The sequence below is a fragment of the Alosa pseudoharengus genome, unplaced genomic scaffold (assembly GCF_046254945.1).
Source record: "Alosa pseudoharengus isolate Yale_2024_CS ecotype anadromous, Long Island Sound unplaced genomic scaffold, YU_APseudo_1.1 YU_APseudo_1.1_scf_21, whole genome shotgun sequence".
Classification (NCBI taxonomy): Eukaryota; Metazoa; Chordata; class Actinopteri; order Clupeiformes; family Clupeidae; genus Alosa; species Alosa pseudoharengus.
Window position 1 is genome coordinate 33,883,598 of NW_027468674.1, and position 17,516 is coordinate 33,901,113.

At 39.2% G+C, this 17,516-nt stretch overlaps 2 protein-coding genes across 3 annotated transcripts in view; both read left to right on the forward strand.

The window, feature by feature from the left end:
• Positions 1-12,628, forward strand: part of tmem94 (transmembrane protein 94) — a 38,797-nt gene extending 26,169 nt beyond the window's left edge. For both annotated transcript variants that reach the window (XM_076298693.1, XM_076298694.1), the window contains 9 exons: positions 5,406-5,595; positions 5,817-5,894; positions 6,961-7,046; positions 8,399-8,480; positions 8,601-8,761; positions 8,921-9,015; positions 9,107-9,200; positions 9,963-10,133; positions 10,256-12,628. In XM_076298693.1, coding sequence (XP_076154808.1) covers positions 5,406-5,595; positions 5,817-5,894; positions 6,961-7,046; positions 8,399-8,480; positions 8,601-8,761; positions 8,921-9,015; positions 9,107-9,200; positions 9,963-10,133; positions 10,256-10,328 — 1,030 coding nt within the window. In that variant the 3' untranslated portion in view covers positions 10,329-12,628. The remainder of the gene's footprint in view (positions 1-5,405; positions 5,596-5,816; positions 5,895-6,960; positions 7,047-8,398; positions 8,481-8,600; positions 8,762-8,920; positions 9,016-9,106; positions 9,201-9,962; positions 10,134-10,255) is intronic.
• Positions 12,629-13,650: 1,022 nt separating this feature from the next.
• The window catches only part of LOC143138621 (alpha-actinin-2-like), a 32,279-nt gene continuing 28,413 nt past the window's right edge, over positions 13,651-17,516 (forward strand). The window contains exons 1-5 of the mRNA XM_076299054.1: positions 13,651-13,864; positions 16,486-16,600; positions 16,689-16,808; positions 16,969-17,055; positions 17,282-17,369. Of these exons, the coding sequence (XP_076155169.1) occupies positions 13,742-13,864; positions 16,486-16,600; positions 16,689-16,808; positions 16,969-17,055; positions 17,282-17,369 (533 nt within the window). The 5' untranslated portion in view covers positions 13,651-13,741. The remainder of the gene's footprint in view (positions 13,865-16,485; positions 16,601-16,688; positions 16,809-16,968; positions 17,056-17,281; positions 17,370-17,516) is intronic.

The window sequence follows — 17,516 nt, forward strand, 5'->3', positions numbered from 1 at the left end:
ACCTTGCAGTCGGAATTATCGTTTGTTTATTCAAAGTCTCAAGTCTAAAGTAGCCTAAGCTATTCCAAGTCTGAGTTTATTGCACATCATGTATGCACATTGGGCAGTTGTGGCCTCTACTGGTTAGGGCTTCGGGCTTAGAACCGAAGGGTTGCTGGTTCGATCCCAGACCAGTAGGAACGGCTAAAGTGCCCTTGAGCAAGGCAGTTAACCCTCACTGCTCCCCGCTGTAGCAAGGCAGCTCACTGCTCCGGGTTAGTGTGTGTTCACTGTGTGCTCTGTGTGTTCACTAATTCACGGATGGGATAAATGCAGAGACTGAATTCCTTCACAAGTATACTTGGCCTAGAAACCTGAATTACATTTACATTTTTACATTTCACATGTTTACGTCATTTTGAATAGACACTGCATACCCGTGATTGTTGGTGTGTTGCAAAATCTGCAGAAACCATTTTATGCAAGCAAACTGCATACAGGGAGTCTTTATTGTTGAGGTCAGACATGATAATCATCCAAATATCTTACATCTCGACCCCGCACTGTGCCCTGATTCAGTGCTGCCAAAACTCCGCTTACCCTGTCTCTGGCCCTGCGCTGTGCTGTGTGAGAGGGATAGTGGCTAAAGTAGAGCAGAGAAAGCCAATGTGTTCTTATTTTACCGATATATTTAACAACATCTTTTGCATTACTTATAATACTTATATAATGTCAAACTTGGCACTGCACTTACTTGTGCCCTTAGCAAGACACCTGCCATGTTTGAAATCAATCAGAGGAACTGTTCGATCAGACAGACAGACAGACAGACAGACGTTCCTGCAATTTATAGATAGATAATCAAAGGCAAGCCAGCATTGCCTTCAGAAGTGATTATATCAGGGGTCGGCAACCTTTACTTTCAAAAGGGCAATTTTTTGACCAAAAATTAAAAAAAATAACTTCCTGCGGCCGCAACAATATTTAAGCCCTTTAAATACAAGCAGTCTTTAGCCTATTGGTCTGAATTAGCTTATCAACATCACCTGAATCAAGGGTTAGCAGATATGTTTTATTTTTTTTAATTGAATGACCGGCCCATGGACAGGCCATAATGAAACAGTTTAATGTCAAGTCAAGTCAAGTCAAGTCAGTTTATTTATATAGCACATTTCATATGGCATATATAGACACAATGTGCTTTGAGTGGAGAGTTGTCATTAAATTATCTAAAATATAAAAAACACACTTAGCAAAAGAAAAGTCAAAGAAAGGAAAAAAACAACAAAGAAAGTTAATAGATAAAAATAATAAAAATAATACAAATAAAATGGAGTGTTTTAAAAGCAGAGACCTGTAGTCATGAATTAAAAGCTAAAGAAAATAAATACGTTTTAAGTCCCTTTTTAAAAGCGAGAATTGATTGTGATGACCAGAGGTAGGCTATTCCAGAGGATTGGGGCACAGTAACTGAAGGCACCATGTGCAGCCTTAGTGTTGATTCTGGGAATTGTGAGGAGACATTTACTGGAGGACCTTAAGTGACAGGTAGGATCCTAAAAAGATATCATATCAGAAATATAGGGTGGGGCAAGGCCACTTACTGACTTAAAAACAAGAAGAAGTATTTTGAAATCAATTCTTCGTTTGACTGGGAGCCAGTGAAGTGATTTAAGAATCGGGGTGATATGATTAAATTTAGGTGTTCTAGTGAGTATTCTAGCAGCAGCATTTTGAATAAGTTGAAGTTTGTTTAGCATCTGTTTTGTTAGAACAGCATAGAGTGCGTTACAGTAATCTAAACGACTGGAGATAAAAGCATGTATTAATTTTCACAATCCTGTAAGGACAGGAGGCCACAGACTTTAGAAATATTTCTAAGGTGGTAGAAAGCTGTTTTGGTAATGTTAGATATATGCAGGGTGCGATTTGTAGGGGGGGATGGTAAGGATTTCCCCCCCTCTGGTTTTCCTATCCCTACCTCTGCTAAATTATTTTTATCCACGGTGGGGACAACATTTATCCCCCTCTGCCCCTCATATTGATTAATGCTACTTCATATAAGTAAAGCGCTGCAACGTGAGAACAGTCTAGTAGGCTAGCCTACATAATAATCTGCAGAATCAGAATCATCATGCTGCTGACACAGTGGCTGCGTGATAACTTAATTTGGCCTTGATCGTGCAGGACATTTCAGAATGTCGAGTGTGTAATCCATCATAAATGGCTAGTTTCAATGGAAAAGTTAGCTGGACAAATGAAAGAAAACGAGAAGGATTCAGTGAAGCATAATAATGTTTTAGAACCTTCAAAATTAGAAAACTGATGCAACTGAGATGGAGGACAACTGCACGTAGAGTAGAACGTAGGCCTATTGTCCGAAGGAACTTACATTAAATGAGGAGATATTTGCTGAATGTCACAAAAAGTGTTACAGAAATTGCTTGGCATCGCTTATTCAATGGCTCTCTACCGAAACACCTGTAGTTTGCGGAGGACGAACGAGAAAGCACTCGTTTGATAAATCAGCCAGTAGGCTAGGCCTAGTAGACAAATAACTTTTAGAAATAATCTGTACTGCAAAAACGAATGTTGGTGGGTATTTAAACTATCTAGCGGGTGTTTTAACAGCTGCAAGAAATAGAAGCTTCATGGTCTTTATGTTCTGGTTCGTAAATTATTTTCATAAAACTTCAAGTTGCCCTATAACTTTACTCTCCAAACTCTTCACTGCACTGTAGCCAATTAACTGACAGTATGATAGGCTATTTATTTTCTGTAGGCTACAATAAACACATTTATTTTTTCAACTTTTGCAATATTACGCACTTGGCTACTGAACGCAAATCAGCAGGAGATAGAATGCACGTAGCCTACGCAGCGTGTAGCGCAATGTGTAGGCTATTTGGTTACCAACTAACACTGTTAGCCAATTCACTAACTTAAGACTTCAGTGCCATCATATACAACGTTTTTTACACAACAAATACAGAAAGGATGGAGGCAGCAAAAGTAGAGGAGTCATTTCAGATGGGGCAAGAACAAGGTGAATTTGTATGCTTGTCAAAACGTAGTCCTACCCTGCATTAGAGGAGCTGATCATCATACCAAGCACACTCGCTGTTTAAAGTCATACACCACGGAAAACTAAAACTAAAATGTTACAAAGGTGGCAAAAATAATATAGGGTATTATTAGCCATGACATTACTAGGCTATGAATCGTTCGTTCATTTTTTTTGGGGGGTGTGGGGGGGTTTACACAAATCGCACCCTGGATATATGTTTTTGAAAGTTAAGATCTGCATCTAGAGTCACTCCTAAATTTTTTACATCCTCACACGGTTTTACCAAGTGGGAGGGTAGAATTGGGTGAAAGTGATGTCTCATGGCCTTAGGGCCTACAACCAGATTCTCTGTCTTCGCATCATTTAACATTAAAACATTTTGGGCCATCCACTTTTTAATGTTGGAGATGCAGCAAGTGAGGTCCTTTAGTGGACTGGGGTCGTCAGAGGAGATAGAAATGTAAAGTTGGGTATCATCAGCGTATGAGTGGTAAGAGATGTTGTGTTGCCGTATGATAGAACCAACAGGTAACATATACAAGTTAAAAAGCAAAGGACCAAGAATTGACCCCTGAGGTACCCCATATAAAATGGGCATTACATCAGAAGAGAGGTTATTAATAGAAACATAAAAAGGTCTCCCATTTAAATAGGATGAGATCCAATCAAGAGATGTACCTTGAAGACCAACTGAGTGCTGAAGACATTGCAGAAGTATAGAATGATCGACTGTATCAAATGCAGCACTTAGATCAAGGAGAACAAGAATCGACATTTTGTGATTGTCAGTCGCAATTCTAAGGTCATTTACAACTCTGACTAGAGCAGTTTCTGTGCTGTGATTAACCCGAAACCCAGATTGATAGGCATCAAATATAGAGTTTTGAGACAAGTAGGTGCAAAATTGCTTGTAAACAACCTTCTCTAAAATTTTGCCTAAGAAAGACAAGTTAGAGATAGGCCTGTAACTCTCACAAGCCAGGGGGTCAAGACTAGGTTTTTTTAGTAGAGGTGTAATAATGGCATGTTTAAGGCAACCAGGGAATGTTCCAGATAGTAGGGAGGTATTGACAATTTGAAGTATGTCAGCAGCCAAGCAGCTGAAAACTTGTTTGAATAGCTTAGTAGGTACAGGGTCGAGGGAGCAAGTAGCTGAACCTAACTTTTGGACTACTTCTTCCAGCTCACTCAGATGGATTGGAGTGAAGTTGTGGAGAGTAGCCTTACTATCGGGCAGAGGAGTTGAGGATTGAAACCATCAGTGAAAGATGAAGAGATACTGCTCCTGATAGTTGAAATTTTTTCACTGAAAAACGTAGCAAACTGATTGCACTTCTCTTCAGTGTGGAGCTTATAGGGTATCAAACGAGGAGGATTTATTAGTCTGTCAATGGTATTAAACAGGACTTTAGAATTATTAGAACTATCTGATATAATCTGGGAGAAATACTGTCGTCAAGCTTTTTTTATTTCACAGTTGTACATAAGCAATTGACTCTTATAGTTCATGAGGTCAACCTGTGATTTAGTCTTGCGCCATTTGCGTTAATATTTGCGGTGCAAAATAGACTGCTGCGTCTTTAAGTTGATTCCAAACGGTTCTCATTCCCAAACTGTTGCTCCACATTATAATAGTAGCAATCGTAACAATCATAACATTACAATTATTATACGGATATTGCTATCACACAAATCTACAAGCCCGATTTTCATGAAAGCTGGCGGAATGTAGCGAGGGAACATTTCTGAATCGCCGGGCTGCCCGGCTCGGGCAACTTTAACTACTACAATGTTGCATGGCATGGTAGGCTATTTGGTCTGTATTGATATCTGCGCTTTTAGAATGATCTACTTTCGAGATGTCTTCAACATTACATTTTGCTGCTCAGACATCCCGCCGATTATTCAGTCACAGTGGTGAAGGCAAACATTCGTTAATTGATTAGGCTATTAAATTGATCTGTTTTAGCCTTTTAGGGACTTTTAGGGAGTTTGACGACAGAGTTAAAGGGACGCGAGGATGTGACAGCCTATGATGCATTAAAATAAACTTGTTTTTTACACATTTAACATGTGTAGGCTACAGCTACATATTTTCACAAGTTTATAACATAAGGAAAAGTGTTAAAACGTTAAACGTTAAAGCTTAACACTGGTGTACAAATATTTTAATCTTATAATTTTGTTTTTAAGAAATTGTAGAAAATATTTCATTAATTTATATTTTTAAACAAAGCCAGGGGGCCAACAGAGAGAGGCTAAAGGGCCGCTCTATTATGTTTATGATATCATTTACATGAAGACATACAGTATGCTGATTAGTGGGTCAGTTCTGTGCTAACTGGGCTTTATTTTTCAGCATTGCTTTGGACCCACTGTACCCATCTCGTTGCTCGTGGGAAACATTTGGTTATGCCACTGGGTGCAGTATAAATGACAATAGTGATGAGATCACTCCCCTCAGCCTTTCAGGCCAGCTCAACTCAATGGGATGCTCTGTCACCTTCCACCAAGGGGAGAGTGTCAGCATGGTGAAGCTCATTGAACAGGTGAAGGATGTGATTACACAAAACACATTTTAATGCATCATGTTGTATTGAAGAGACTGTAGAGACAACTAGTGAGGCAAACAAACAGTCTTGCCTGACAAACGCCGTAAACAGCACCGGTTACACTGAAGTAACCAAGCTTGCCAGCTATGATGCATTATGCCATAATTATTGTAAATGAAATGAAATGATTTTTCTCACCATTCTTTCTTTGTCTCCAGGCACGGCACACTACTTATGGGATAAGAAAATGTTTCCTGTTCTTGTTGCAGTGCCAGCTGACCCTGGTCATCATTCAGGTGAGGCAAAATGCGTTGTAATGGAATAAAACCAACACAAGTCTGTGTGGTAAAAATTAAGCATTAATCCACAAAGAGGCAAAAAAATAACGCACAGGCAAGCCGACCGTACAGCAGAGTACAAAGATTTATTCACAACGCTGGAGACAGGTTACTAACAGAAGCATCCTAGGCAAGCAACAAATCTGTCATAGACAAAGTCTTACCATTATTTATAACAGTGGTTCTTAAACTTTTTGTCTGGCGAGCCCCCCAAAAAACATGGGCCAAGTCTCACGACCCCCTTCTCTAACTGTGGAATTTGGTTTCGAAATGTTGCGAGATTGGAGGCAGAGGCAGAAAATCTCTCATAGGTAGGCTATGACTACACCAAAGGCATCATGTAAATGGCAGCTTTTGACTAAAAACCAAAAATGTCTTTAATCCAGACTGCAAATCATTTCGCGACCCCTCCAATATTTTTGGGAACCCCCCTGGGTGTTCCGACCCCCAGTTTAAGAACCTCTGATTTATAGGACAAAACAGGGTATTCTTGATGGATTACATAAAATTAAAGTAAAAAAGAGCTGTCATGATAAAGAAAGTTAATTATAAGAAGGCTGTTATTACTCAGACTCTCTAAGGAGGTTGACCTCAGAGGTCAACATTTCACAGCTAAAGTGTAGTCTAATTACTGGAAATTTCCCCACATGTGTAGTCCTAATAAGAAGGGAATTTCCCATCAAATATAAATACTAGTGTTTCTCAAGATCAATACAGGCACAGTATGCAGTCACCTTTGTGTCACTGATAGGTGCTGTTGACATATGTTATGTACTTGCCAATGTTAGCCTAAAAAAATAAAACGGATTTGCTAACCCTTGATTCAGGTGATGTTGATAAGCTAATTCAGACCAATAGGCTAAAGACTGCTTGTATTTAAAGGGCTTAAATGTTGTTGCGGCCCCCAGGAAGTTATTTTTTTAATTTTTGGTAAAGAAAATGGCCCTTTTGAAAGTAAAGGTTGCCGACCCCTGGTCTAGGTTAATAGTGCATTATGTGATTGGCTGTATTATTTTCATTGCAGTTCCTGGCCTGTTTGACTCAGCTGCCTCCTCCCATGAATATCACTGATATCCTCTGGCTGTCTTGCTTCTGCTATCCACTACTCAGGTATGACAGAAGGTCCTGATATCATTAACAAGCAATGCATGATGCAAAATCTGCCTGTGACAACAAAGTGATCATGGCCTGTATCAGATGATTTACATTTATTCAGTATACAGGCATTTCCAAATCCAAAAGTAAGGAAATAGGATAACAGTATTTCATTATTTTCACTACAGTGTAGTAAAGTTTATAGAAGGAATATGAGTAATCAGAATCAGGTTTATTGCCATTGTTGGTGAGGCTAACTGCAGTCGGGAAGAAACTGAGTTTGTGCTGTGAGGTTTTGGTCGGAAGGGGATGGAGTAGGAGATGGAGACGGAGATGGAGAGAGAATGTGCAGGACTGGGCAGCGGTCATATTTTGGACGGCTCTGCGGTACAGCTAGTATTTTATGTTTTACCATGTTAGATATTAAAGCAGCAGCACTATGCACGTTTTTTACCTTAATATAACAGCTTTGAGGCTATTTTGATGGAAAAGGAACTTGCAATAGGGCAATGGTTGACCTACTGTAGCATAGCCATAGAGCATAGCTGGCAGAGACCCGCAGACAGAGAACCAGCCTTGCAATTTGGGTCTCGTTGTCCCAGAGACATCTTGTGAGAATGGTGAAACATAACCTGGTCAGTAGATAGCCTGGCTCTTTGGAGATTGTCTTCGCCTGTTGCTAGCCCTTCGGCTCCAAAACAATTTCACTTGTACCGTGTCCAGGGGGAAGGACTCAAGCCGTGGGAAGTATGTACAACGGCGAGGTATAATATAAATATTCCTTGACTCCAGTGGAGTTACATTTTGATACCCTTAATTATTCTCAGTGCCAGGTTACTAAGAAAACCTTAACAAGATATTTTATGTCCATATTTCTTCTAACATATTGAGCTTAATTTAACATCATCATAAGATTTTCCTAAGAAATGCTTCTTATTTCTCCTGAAGGGGATATAGAACAAACAGATGAATTCAGAAATCTCCAAATAACATCTTACAGTAATTTCCTATGTACAAACTGCATTGTGTATAAACCGCAGGACATTGTTTTATGCAAATTAAAAAAACAAAACACTGTACTGACCACACCCATGCATTAACCACAGTGCCCAATAGCCCATAATCAGAATGAAGAAAAGAAATGCATTCCCCTATTTAGCCCGTCCCTTTTTATTAACCTCATAGCTGATGAATTTGTGCCGTATTTAGTGTTTGAAGAAAGTACAACATTAGTAAAAAATTTTATGAAAAGACTGCAACATTCATCTCTGGGCATTTTTTTACTGTTTAGAAATTGACATTCATGACACATGGTTTATACCATACATAAACATGGTGTTGAATGCATGTAATGCTTCCTTTTGCAGTGTATCCTTCCTTGGTAAACCACCAGACAGTTCAGTGATGACTGTCGCCACTGGTAAGAACTTGGATGCTATTCCAAGAAAGGTACGTCATTGTAACATTTGTTTGACTCACCTGGCAGTAAAGGATGCGTATGAGACAGTCAGTGGTATTCTTTATCTTCAAATAGTTCCTTTCTTTAAACCTCCTCTGCCCACTCCTCAGACGCAGCAGTACTTCCTGGGGTGCTTCCTCTTAAAATTTGGTCTGACCATGATAACTTACCTTCTGGGTTTGGGCTTCTCCTTGCAAGAGGTTTGTTCCATAGCTGCTAACTTCACCAAAGCCGATGTCAACGTCAGCTGCTTGCACATATTTACTGTCAGGTACTTCCTACAGATTGCTTGCTACAGATTTTAGTATTATATTTGAAAACAGTTCCATGCATTTTATGCTTGGTTCACCAGAACGGGGCTACATTTATATTTATATTTATTTGTTTTATTTGATCAAAATGCTAATAAAAACTTACTTTTTTGTCATAGTTCATCTCCTGATGCTCCGGGGTGGTTTAATGAGTTATCAAATGGTCTGCTGCTGGTCCAGAAGGTCATGGCTGGATTTTTGGCCTTGCACACAGGTAAAGTTGAGGCCAAATAGACATTTGTAATTTCACTTAATCATTTTACTATACAGAAATTACATGACAGAATTGCATTTTTGTTCCTTAGTTGTCATCTCTTTGAGCTATGTGCATCGCTCTCAGCCTCTGTGGAAGAAAACCCCCTTCAGTAACACATGGTGGTGCCTCACTGTTCCTGTAGTGTAAGTGCTTCTCTGTACATCTGTTGGAAACAATAGCATATTTGATATGTTTTGCCCTTCCTCTCCTGTTTTGTTCTGCCATTCAAGTAATCCAAGTAAGAAGTCATTGCCAATTGAGTAGAATAACTTTGAAATGTAGCATAAAATACATCAAATAAAAGTACTTAATTATATAATTAATCAATTAGCTGATGAAACATGCTTAAACATATCTGGCTTGTGACCACCACCCCTTGTATAACTGCCGGGGTTGTTCTCTGTATTTGTTGCAAAAAATACTGTATATTGGTGAGTCAAAAAAATAGCTGACAATTTCATTGAAGACGTTCACAAGATTGAACTTGTTTATAGTATTCATAGAAGATAAGCACTGCTTTTTAAGTAGGCTTTTCTATTCAGAGAGAGAGAGAGAGAGAGCGAGAGAGAGAGAGGTGCCTGACTCCGTAGGCACATGGACCCAAATGTGGCACAAATGGTACCACTTGCACCACAGTTCCCCTGATGTCCACTCAACTTAAAGTATGATTTATATTGATTTACATTTATAACGGCTTTTGTTTAAGGTCAAGTAATGTTGTTGATTCACTTTTTTGAGAAATAGGGAAAATCATGACACAGAAAAAAAACTACAATAGGTTGATTGGTAGATCAGACAAAAGATGTGCTAGATCAGAGGGAGTGGAGAACAAGGAGCTGCAAAGGGAATACAAAGCACAGGTATTTTGCTGTTAATGATGGGATGACTAAAATTATTTGCAACAGGCTGTTGGGTCAGATGTTACAAGCCACAGTGGACTTCCAGTTGTGGCAGGACCGGAATGCAAACCTGAGCTTCTCACTTGGTGACATCCCCCTAATGGTTTGGCTAGTGGGCTTCCTGTCCACCATACTGGTGGTCCTGGTGAATGAAGTTGTCAAACTACATGAAATCAGGTAAAGAATCCTAACCTGAGAAAAAAAAAACATTTGATTGAGGTTGCTAGAGTGCAATGAGTGCACTGTTTGGCAGACAGAGAAAATACTTTGTTTCTAATGCAGACTTTGCTGTGTTTTAGGGTCCGGGTACGCTACCAGAAGAGGCAAAAGCTACAGTTTGAGACAAAATTGGGCATGAATTCCCCTTTTTGAGGTCCTAATGATCAAGATTGGGAACTGAAATCCCTGAAAAGGCAGATATACTTTTGACCTTCAAGTTAAGAAGTCTGCATTTGTTACCATATAAGAGGACAGGTGTCTGACACTAGAGCCAGCCTGGTCAGATCCACATGGATGTCTCCTTTCAAGAACAACACTATATCCTACTCCTGGTTTTGTTTGCTTGCATTCCTTTCTGAAACACAGAGGTAGAATGGTGTTCTCAGTTAAGAAGTTCGGGAAGTTAAATATGTCTTATTTAGAGTGGCACAAAAAGTATGGAGAAACTATTTTGTATGTTTTTGACTGATTGCTGTTCAAAGCTAGGTATCATGCACCTCATCATGTCCCCAAAAAACACACACACACACATACACATACACCATGTTGATTTGTGGCAGTTCCCCTCCAGATGCACAATTAGAAAAAAAACTGGATGACTCCTATGGTTTCTCGCTCCTGATTCAAGTCCATTATCATAGTAGGCTCTCAGTGGGGAGATTATAGCAGAGGTGAATGTAAAAACATCCACCTTGGACTTGGATCAAATGCCTCACTTTCAAGAGCTCAGAGTAATGAAATCTCTGTCCAGCACTGTCCATGGTGAACAAATAAGTCATATCAGTTCATTATTGGGGAGTAAGCACTTTGTATTGCACTCTTTTATATTTTGTCATAAGTTAAGCATATGTCAGTCATTTACTTTTACATTGACAGACACTGTTATTCAGTATTTTGTGATTGGATAACTGCAAATAGTACATATGACTGTACACAAACTACCTGAAACTCATGACCTTGCTGTTGACTTCTGGTGTGCTGTACATGCTTGGCTACAGCAATTTGGGCTAATGAGTGTGTGTGCAACAGCCTCATGCATCTGCATACATTCCTCATTGCCATGTACTGTATTCACAAAGCTTTATTTTCTCTGTTGAAGGAGGCTTATCTAACCATAACCTAAACTAAAAACGTTGCCAGTCTACCTCTAGTTATTTTCAATGGTCATGATTTTTTTTAAACAAATTTATTGAGAGTGCAGGAAATCTGACAGCATTTAGTGTAACTGGTGCAAGATTTGTAATAATCCACTTGCATAACCAGAGCCTTACATGTAGCTAATAAAGCACAGGTACTACATTTTGGCCACAGTAGGTTACATGATGAACATGGACTTGGGTCATGGAGTGGAGTAGATTTCTCTTGATTAATACTGATTGTGGTGTAATATAGATGTGCTAGTCTGTCCCCAGGGGAAGGTGCTGGTTCCCTCTCTACCCCTCCTTGCATTTCCAGTCTGGCCAAACCAAAACGTGACAAAAGAATATGAAATGTTAGCATTCTCAAACTTTTTTGCCTCCCCTTTTACACACTCCATAACACTTTTCCCACTTTCAGTGCCATCATCTGCCAATTACTTTTCAATGATTTATACATTTCTGTACTGGTCACATGATTGCCACCGCCCTCTCACACAGACACAAACATACAGAAGCCTTTGTCATTTTATCACACCCCAACAGGCCTTTTAAACATTTTTATGATGCTGTCTAACATTTGATATGTAGGATTTAAGTGCACAAATATAGGAGTTGTCCAAATTCCAGCCACTTTAAAACTCATATTCCAATGAGATCTCTGATACAGCTGTCCTTGCAGCTGTCTAGGGCTGTCTAATGACCCTAAGAGCCACCTCTACTTGTCCAACCTCAACTAACTGCTTTAGCAGAACTTATGATGCTGTAGAAGGTGACTTAGGAATATATCAGACAACAGACTGTCAAGCATTGAATTGTGGGAAATATTTTTTTTTCATTATGTTTTCTGTTTTATTTTGAATATAGTAGATCCGTTGAAACCATTATGAAATTAGGATCTCTATTTTTATGTCAGGTATATTTCTATCATTGCTTCAAATGTAATGCATGAAGAGTTAAGGGATGCTGTCTTTATGAGGATATTTTGTTAACTTTAATTGGTTCTGTGCAGCCAGAACTATGGATGCTCTATCAAGCATGTGTTGCTGGTGCTCTTTCCCCATCACTGACAATCTGGTGTAACTGCTCCCACAAATGACTGGGATAAGGGCAGAAATGTGCACTGGCCACTGAATGCATTGATTGACAAGATATACTGTACAGTAGTACTTGACTACTTCACGAATGTTCACGGGTTTTATGAATGTTAATGATTGGTGTATATTTTGTATATTTTTTACTTATGTAATATTATTTTCCCAAATGATTTGTGAATCAATTATTGTATGTCATGATAATAAATGCTTTTTTATGTTAGTTGGCTGATGTCTATCTGTGGATTAAGAACAGTTGGTTGCCTGGAACAAGCTTCCAGGATGGCTTGAAATCCTCTATGATAATGGCTATTTGGAGCAGGGTTAGGTTAGTTTACCTGGGCAATTTGAATGGGTATTTGGAGCAGGGTTAGGTTAGTTTACCTGGGCAATTTGAATGTAGAGCGAAATTGAATGGGTCATACAGTCCCAGTTCCTCAAAGCGTTGGCACACTGTAAAATGTAAAAACAGAATTTACAGAAAATTCAAACCCCTGTAGTTAATGGGAAATAGTGCAATCAGTTTTTTGAATATACAGTATGTTCATTTTGAATTTGATGCCAAGAAGGAAGATGTGTCTCCAAAAAGATTTGGTGAGCGTTTAATGAGCTTACATTTGATTTCACCGCTTGTTTGACCCTGTGAAAATAAATAAAAAAAATTAATGAAGTGAGTCCAGTCCCATTCTCAATTGAGAATTGGTGTTGGCTCATTCTAATCAGGTTCTAGAGCAAACATGAAAACGCCCATACGTGCACAGCTATTTCCTACCACAGACATTTATCAATGCCTGAATTACAGCAAAATTGTGTTTGTAATAGCCTACACAGGACACCCCTGTAGGCCTACAATTAGGCCCATCACTTAAATGTCGGATAATTCCAAATTGATGATTATAGGCCTACTTGATTATACTTTTCTTTACTGCCAGGAATACGGAGCCCCCGAAGGACCATAGTGGGAATTATCTTTGTAGAGGTGGGAATATTTTTTAGAGCCCCTTTTGCGTTCCCCCGGGCGGGGATGGGGGGGTCTAAAGCATTGCGTGTCTAAAGCAGGTCTAAAGTAAAAAATCGACTAGCCAATAGCTTGTCTCAAACCATCATCATTGCGTGTAGGACACAGACGGCATAGTCTGGGATAGCCCACTCGACAGTCCTTGAGTAGGATAGTGCCGCGATGTGGGGACAATGCGTGACATAGTCACATGACAAACTAATATTAATTGATAGGCAACCGGCGGGCATAAGACATCCCGGTCGAATTAGGCAGCAAGGATCAACAGATTTGCTTACCCACTAATCATTTCTGTTTCTGTTCTAAATTATTTCAGTCATGTTCCAAGAAGAGACAATACAATACAACAATGGTTATGTGCAAGAAGTCTACATGACCCAGGAGGATGAGTGGGACAGAGATCTTCTGCTGGACCCGGCATGGGAGAAGCAACAGAGGAAGGTTTGTTTTCCAAGAAGTGCTATGTGCAATAGGCTAACCTAGGCTACTTACCATTCATTTAGACACATAGGATGGGATTTGCTGTAGCCTACTATACTTCGAAGTTTGGACTGATATGGCTATGTTAATACATTGGTTTTAACCAGGAAGCCTAGTTGAAGGTGCCACATAACATAAAAAAATAACCTTACAGATTAGCCTAATGAGTCCTGGCCCAAGAGAGAAAGGATACATCCTAATGTTACATATTCTTTGTTTGATGGGTTTGTCTATCCTATATTCCGGGTAACAGCCTACTTTAAAGTTTAACTTTAGATAACTAGTCCTACTTCAGTTTGTATTTGTTCATTTTACACATGCATGGAAGGTGACAATAACAGAACATAAGTCTAGGCCTATTTTCCACATTGCAAAATAAATCGATTGGATAAGCCTCATTACATCTTTTCTCTACAAATATTGATGAAATCTACTGTGCATCAACCTGACCAAGTAGCCTCACTGTTTTTTGACCCGGGGGTGGTGTGTGTGTGTGTGTGTGTGTGTGTGTGTGTGTGTGTGTGTGTGGGCGGGGGGGGTTGGGGGGTTGATGGCTTAGTTCCCTTAACCATAAATGTGTCTAGTGACGTCTGTGGACTGAAGGGTATAGCACTGTAGAGGTATAATGGTAATGGTGTCACATTTCATTGGGTCAAGGTGTAAGGCCACAGCACAGTGACGATCCAAACATAGTAGGTGCTGAAAGAAGGCTTTGATCCAGTCATAAAATCTATATTTAGGAGCCACAATACTTTTAGATCCACAGTGTTGGATCACTCCCCATGACATTGGTTTATTTTTCTTACATTTGTGAATCGCTTATGCAGTATTTCAACATAACTCACTGCACAGTTTTTATGCTCTTCTGTTGATACATCTGTCGATGTATTCAGGATAAACAATAGATTTGTTTGGTCCAGTCTTTTTCAGTTTATTTACCAATATAACTGGTAAGCATAAGTTTACTGCACTGATCGGGCCATATAGTTAGAGGGCACTGATGAGAGTATAGACGGAAGTTACAGGTTAAAGTCAGAATAGGTCAGAAAAGTGTTAATGGAACATATGTCATTGACATAAATGTTACATACTAATTTCCTAAGCTATACCACTTAGAAAAAGACATATTGGGACAATTTATACTATGCATGTATGTGTATATAATGTGTATATAATGTGATCAGTGTTCTGGTAATAAACATATTTGCTGCTTTAGCCTACCGTTTTTCTGTGAAATAAAGAAAGATGTCGTTTCGATGTTTTCATTGTTGCTAAAGAAGACAGCCTGATTTTTTTTATTGTGTTCATAGGTTCAATTTAATATCTAAACCCATGCATGACTGCAGAAAATAGGTTTCTTGACCAACCAGCAGGTCAAATACACAGTTAATTATTTTCAGAGACATTGCTGTGTTAGTACTCCACCTCATGCTGGCTTCTTTAATCTGGCAAAGGGTTTACCGTCACTTTTTTTATTGACCTGTTGGTCCTCCATCACTTGAACATGCAGCCTTGACCCCATGCAGTTCACTTTTGGTGATGAAGATACACGGGAGTAGTGCCACTATGGCTCTCATGATTTTTCACTTCGTGCCTCTTGAACACTCACATGCCTGTTGTCAAGTCTAGTATTTCTAATAAGGAAAATAATATGAATTTAAAGTGATTTCATATATGAGTTGCGGTGTAACTCCTGTGTTGTTCTTGTAGTTTAGGTAAGTAAGTTACAAGTAAAATAAAAAACAAATACAAATATTAAGCTACAGAATATTTTATTGCAAGTTTCTATTCCGTTTGCTAGATGCAATGAAATACAATTGTATAACAAAAATGAATTTCTAAGGTTAGAATGATAAGTAATGATATCTGGCAATGAACACCTGTTTACAGCTATCACAACATGCTTTGTTGTCTAACTCTCCAGCTGTTGTTCTGAATATAGTAGTGTGTGGTGGATAGGGGACATTCAGATGTCCACCAATAGCAATGGAATCGCCTGTTTGCAATGTGTCTGGTGGACCATTAGTCATCCATGGGGTGATATTGGCGGGTCACATATTTAGCAACACTTGATGACAAAGGCTTGGCACATTTTGTATAGTTGTTGTAGCTATTTGTTATTGCTCTGCTTATATCTTGGTACTGGCACTTTTACCTTTTCAGCATGATTGCGTGAGAGTATCTCGGAAGCATTGTGTGCTACATAACATAACACTTTTAGTCAACTGAAGAATTTGCTCAGAGGCCACATCATAGTGTGGTCATTATATGTGGAGACTCCCCAGTTCAGTCCCCCCATATCACTGTGTTTCACTGTGCTTCAATTTCTATATTCTGTCTGCTTTGGGTCTATCTGCATTATACTGTGTTTTGGTATTAAGTAATCTGTAAAACTCAGTTGGCATAACAACTTTTTTTGCTGACACTAAAACATGAGTGCTGTGGCTAAACCATGGTTTTCTTTTAAAAGTAAGTTTTGGTGTAAACTTAGAAATGACCATATAATGAATGTGGTGAAGATGTTATTTTACTAATGCATACATATAGACAATTATTTCCTTCTTTTCCTCTCTTTTTTGAAGACTTTTACCGCTTGGTGCAACTCCCACCTGAGGAAAGCGGGGACTCAGATTGAGAATATTGAGGAGGACTTCCGGAATGGCCTCAAACTTATGCTCTTACTGGAGGTTATCTCTGGTAACACTGACATTAACTGTCTGGATTCTTTTCAGTAACTCTTGCAGTCATTTCTGCAGTTTTTAAGAGATGGCTTTTTGGTTTACAGGGGAACGACTACCTAAACCTGACAGAGGAAAAATGCGCTTTCACAAAATAGCCAATGTTAACAAAGCATTGGAGTACATTACCAGTAAAGGAGTAAAGCTCGTTTCCATTGGTGCAGAGGGTAGGTTGGCATAATTTTGAGATGGTAATAAGTTACAGAGAAGTGTCATGACTTAGGCACGTTCTCCATCTGTTTGCTTCTTAGCTTTTAGGGCAACTGAAATATTAATATTGATGGGATGGTGGCATTTTGCATAAATATAGCTATTTTTATCCCGTAGAAATTGTGGATGGAAATGTAAAGATGACTTTGGGCATGATCTGGACCATCATCCTTCGCTTTGCCATCCAGGATATTACTGTTGAAGGTAAGCAAGATAGTTGTTGCATGAATGAAATTGTTTAATGATCATGCTCTTTATCATAAAGCTTACTTGGGGTGCGTTCGTAAATGCCACTATGAGCGCTCCGAGCGACACATAACCGTTTGTAAATTCAGATGTATTGTGTATTTATTCAGAGCGCCACACTCCCGAAACGTCCAGAGCATGTCAGATTGAAACGCACCCAAAATATAAAATGTGTATATTTCAGAAACATCTGCTAAGGAGGGCCTCCTCCTTTGGTGTCAGAGAAAGACTGCCCCTTACCGGAATGTTAATGTTCAGAACTTTCATTGCAGGTTAGTGTGATTTAAAATATTTCACCCATTGAGAAAACACTCACTGGTGCTACTTTCTCTTTAACCCTTTTTAGGATATTGTCAAAGTTGTGATTGTCCTTATCTTATCTCTTATGCCGATCAGCACTTGTACATACATGTCACCAG